This window comes from Vipera ursinii (assembly GCF_947247035.1).
Source record: "Vipera ursinii genome assembly, chromosome: 7".
Classification (NCBI taxonomy): Eukaryota; Metazoa; Chordata; class Lepidosauria; order Squamata; family Viperidae; genus Vipera; species Vipera ursinii.
Genome location: NC_139521.1, coordinates 16,200,182 through 16,204,169, shown reverse-complemented (window position 1 = coordinate 16,204,169; position 3,988 = coordinate 16,200,182). Strand labels below are relative to the sequence as shown.

Below are 3,988 nucleotides of genomic sequence, written 5' to 3'. Positions count from 1 at the left end.
ATTTGATGCATTGTACAGAAAGACATCAGTAACACAGGGGGATTTCGATTAGGGAAATCTGTCCAGCTTTATTTCAGCGAGGGATCTCTGGAAAGCTGCAGAGGATCCCTCAACCAGCCCTGAATGCAGACTGGAAAACGATCTTAAAAGAGGACGTGAGTCTGGAGAGCGACCGCAGAAGTTGAGAGGGGATGTTGGGTGCAAGAAAAGCCTGTTCCCGATTAGGAGCAGAATTTGGGTTGAAAAAGGAAAAAACAACAACAATAATTTCCATTCATCCCAAGGGGTGGCTTTGAAAGGATTGATCCAGGCTGGCTGGCTGCCTGCTGAAGCCAAGGGTCAAAAGTCATTTGTGAGAGGACAGAAAGAAACATCTGAGCGGGAGCAGGAATTCAACCGGACATGCAGATCCATTCTTGAAAAGAACAATATCCCAAACCAGGAAGAGGACACACAGTGCTGCCAGTTTGAAGGTGGCTCTGCCCATTTCCAGAGGAAAACGGGGTCTCTCTTGGAGGCAGGGGGCTGAAGGGTGGGGGGGTGGGGAAGCCGGATCTTAGGATCTTGCATTTCTCTCAGTCTCTGCTAAACATTCCCGTACCAGTCCTCTGGCATGGATGATGCCTCGTTTTAGCCTTTCCATGGCACTTTTGCTTCCGGCATAGGTAGGTCTGATTTCTTTCCCTAATTCTTCTATGATGGTCAGGAGTTCTGCATATTTGCTCTGAGGGATTTGATTGCTGCCGGTGATCTGCCCTCCTTGCGTGTAGCCTAGAGAGGGGGGTCTGTAGTCATTAATCAGATGTCGGTACTGCCCCGAGCTGGCCATGCTGGTAGAAGGGGAATGAGCTGGCCCCAGGGGCTTGTAGGACATGCGGGTGCCGGGAGGCTCCGGGACCGGCATGCCTGGCAAGGTCTGCGCCGATTATCATTTCACTGAAAACGTACCATGCTGAGTGATGAATAATTGTCAAAACAGCATCTACTACAGCCTTCTTTTGCAGTCTCACTTGCTGCATCTGGAACAACACATGATACAGACCTTCAATTCAGGAATGTTTTACTTTGAAGATGAACCAGCAAGATTAATACATATGTATTCCACTATCATTCTTAAGTTTTGGACAGTTTTGCCTTTAAAGAATGTTTTGAAACCCATATTCGACAAAGCCTATTTGCAGTTGTCAACCAGCATGAAAGGCAACTTTTTTGCCTATTAATATCCTAATTTATGCCCCTTCTGTGGTCACACTTCATTTTAATGAATATATGAGATATTATGGGGTACAAATATCTAACGTATTTGACTACGTGTAACTAATTGTCTATGCAAATGGGAAGTTACTTTTGTCCTGTCCAATCATCTTTTCTCTTGCATTTTCTTTGATGTCTTAACTATAAAAGGGCATGTAAGATGGGTCTTGAGGTTCTGCCTTTTCATAGGGAGATCCCTCTTTAACTAATAAATTGTTTTTAAATGATCTTCCAACTCAGTTGCTTATTGGAAAAGGTAAACCAAGGCAGAACCTAGGGTAACATTTGGCTATCACCCCAGGACATTGAGTGGGCTTCCCTAGGGTTTAAGACCTTTTCAGGGAAACAGACTTTTAGTTATTTTCCTACAAATTGGGACCAAAATGCATTTTCTCCATATTTACAGTACATTTAGTTCTGCTTGGATAGAGTCTAGATAGATCTCACCTTAGTAGCCTGGCCTTTTTGATTGAAAAGCATTTACCTATAGTTAGAAGTCACTATAAGACATAACTTTGGCAGCTAGGTATAGCTGGTATGAGTGATATTTTTCAGTGATCATTTGGGAAACTAATATAGAATTAGGGCAGAATTATTATAATTCGTGGTAGTGCTATGAAAATATTTCAAAAGGGGTGATAAGGGAATGCATACAGAATGCCTCTTTTTAATTTTTGAAGCAAGCACATCATTTTTCAGGCTTGTACAGCTGTTAGCACGTGCGTGTGCATGAACAATCACTTTGTCTTATATTTCTTCTACTGTATTTAAAACATATCTTTCACAGGGTTTGCATTCCCTTAATGTATATATTACAGATTCTCCCTATTTCTCTTTTTTTGGACATATAATCAGACATTTATCTACACAACAACAGCAGTAGAACATTGCATGCAATCATGCAAATAAAGCAATATATCAAATGCAACAGATGGGAAACATCTGGCTGTCAGTTACAAGAAGAAGAATTACATGATGCCAAGCCAAATTCAATTTGTGATAAATCCAGCAGAAAAGACACCATACAACATGACATGGATGATGTATCAGATGTATCAGGATTTTGCATGGGGCAATCAGAATGGCAGGTCAATATATATCAGCTAGACTGATTACTGGGTATAGCATGCAAGACATAGTAACTGTAATGACAGGATCACCATAGCAGTATGAATAATGGTAATGAGCATAAACAACACTACTCAAGCAACAGAAATAATGACAAATATAATTGGGAGTACAACAACATGGAATTCACAAGTAAGAGAAATGATGGCTGCAGCAGTATGACATAACCCCCCCCTGAAAAGATAGGACATTGTATTCAATACTTCTTACTAACACTTATCCCTTTTCCTTATTCTTTATATTATAACTAGAACTGTTCTATTTCATACCATATAGTCTATGCAAATGAAAGTCTATTGATGGTAGTATCAGAATTGTTCTTTTTATTGTTTATGGTGATACTCATTTTTTCTGTTGCTATTTTTTGCTTATTTATTTATTTATTTATTTTTATTTTAATTCCATTTATATCCCACCCTTCTCTGAAGACTCAGGGCGGCTTACAAGCTTAGCAGTAGCCTTCATTCTATGTATATGCCTGCTTATTAGGGCTTTCACACACACCCCAGTGGCATTATTACAAAGTCAGCTTAATTGCCCCCAACAATCTGGGTCCTCATTTTACCTACCTCGGAAGGATGGAAGGCTGAGTCAACCTTGAGCCTGGTGGGATGCGAACCTGCACTAATTGCAGGCAGCTGGTGTTACTTAAGGAGGCATTAGCCCACTGCTCCACCAAGGCTCTTATGATGGTTTACACTTAGTTAAGAGGAAGGATTTCCAGATGTTCAGGTACAGTACTCAAGGGTTTCTGGGAGTAATAGTTCAGTAACATGTGGCAGACCATTTATTCTCTATTCCACCCTCTTCCATTCTAAAGGAAGAATAAAGGAGTTATTGCTGTTATTTACTACAGTTATTAATTTTCCTACAACATCAATTACATTGTAATTGCAGACAAAAATAATCAATTCTAAAGGGAAATGTTAAAAACACTCTGTTGGAATGGGACTCTAAAAAGCATGATGTCTCAAAGTAATTTTTTACTTGAGTTGCTATCAACATTCTAATTCAGAGATAGAGAAAAGCTCAAGATTGTGAATTGTTCCTGACTTGATACTAATTAATAGAGAGGATTTAATTGAGAAAGCGGTTGAAGCAACATACCCAAATATTCACCAGGTAATACTTGAATTTTTGAAGCTAAGAAAAGCTAAGAGTAAGGGAAGCATGATTTTAAAATCTGAGTATAATGGAATGTATATTTCTGATTTCAACACAATGCATTTTAATAAGTAAGATTTGATTGTAGAAGAAGTAAAAAAAGAATCAAATTGTACACAAAGTTTAGCAATAATCTTTTTAAAAAATCATATATAAGAAATGAAAAGAGGGATGGCCTGTCAGGCAGTCTGAAACTTAACACACTTACTCAGGAAATTCAAAGGTCAGAATGAGCTGAGCTTGAGGCAGGATTTTAAGGGCTTCTTCAAATGTGATCAGAGTAGTAGAAATTCAAAAAGAATACTCTCCATTGCTAAGTAAAGATAACAAATTTCTCATGTATACTAGCAATCTCAAAGTGACTCAATTCCTGTTTTAGTTTAGTGATATTTACAAATTCTAACAGGCAATTGTGAGGACTGAAATTCTAGATTGAAATTAT

At 38.8% G+C, this 3,988-nt stretch overlaps 1 protein-coding gene across 1 annotated transcript; it reads right to left on the bottom strand.

Moving 5' to 3' along the window:
- Positions 1 to 509: 509 nt before the first annotated feature.
- On the bottom strand, positions 510 to 829 carry LOC310643537 (cyclin-dependent kinase 2-associated protein 1-like; the record flags this gene model as incomplete). Its single annotated transcript, XM_083368008.1, has 1 exon — positions 510 to 829. One exon carries the CDS (start codon positions 827 to 829, stop codon positions 557 to 559), a length of 273 nt encoding a protein of 90 aa, XP_083224134.1. The 3' UTR covers positions 510 to 556.
- Between the last annotated feature and the right edge of the window lie 3,159 nt (positions 830 to 3,988).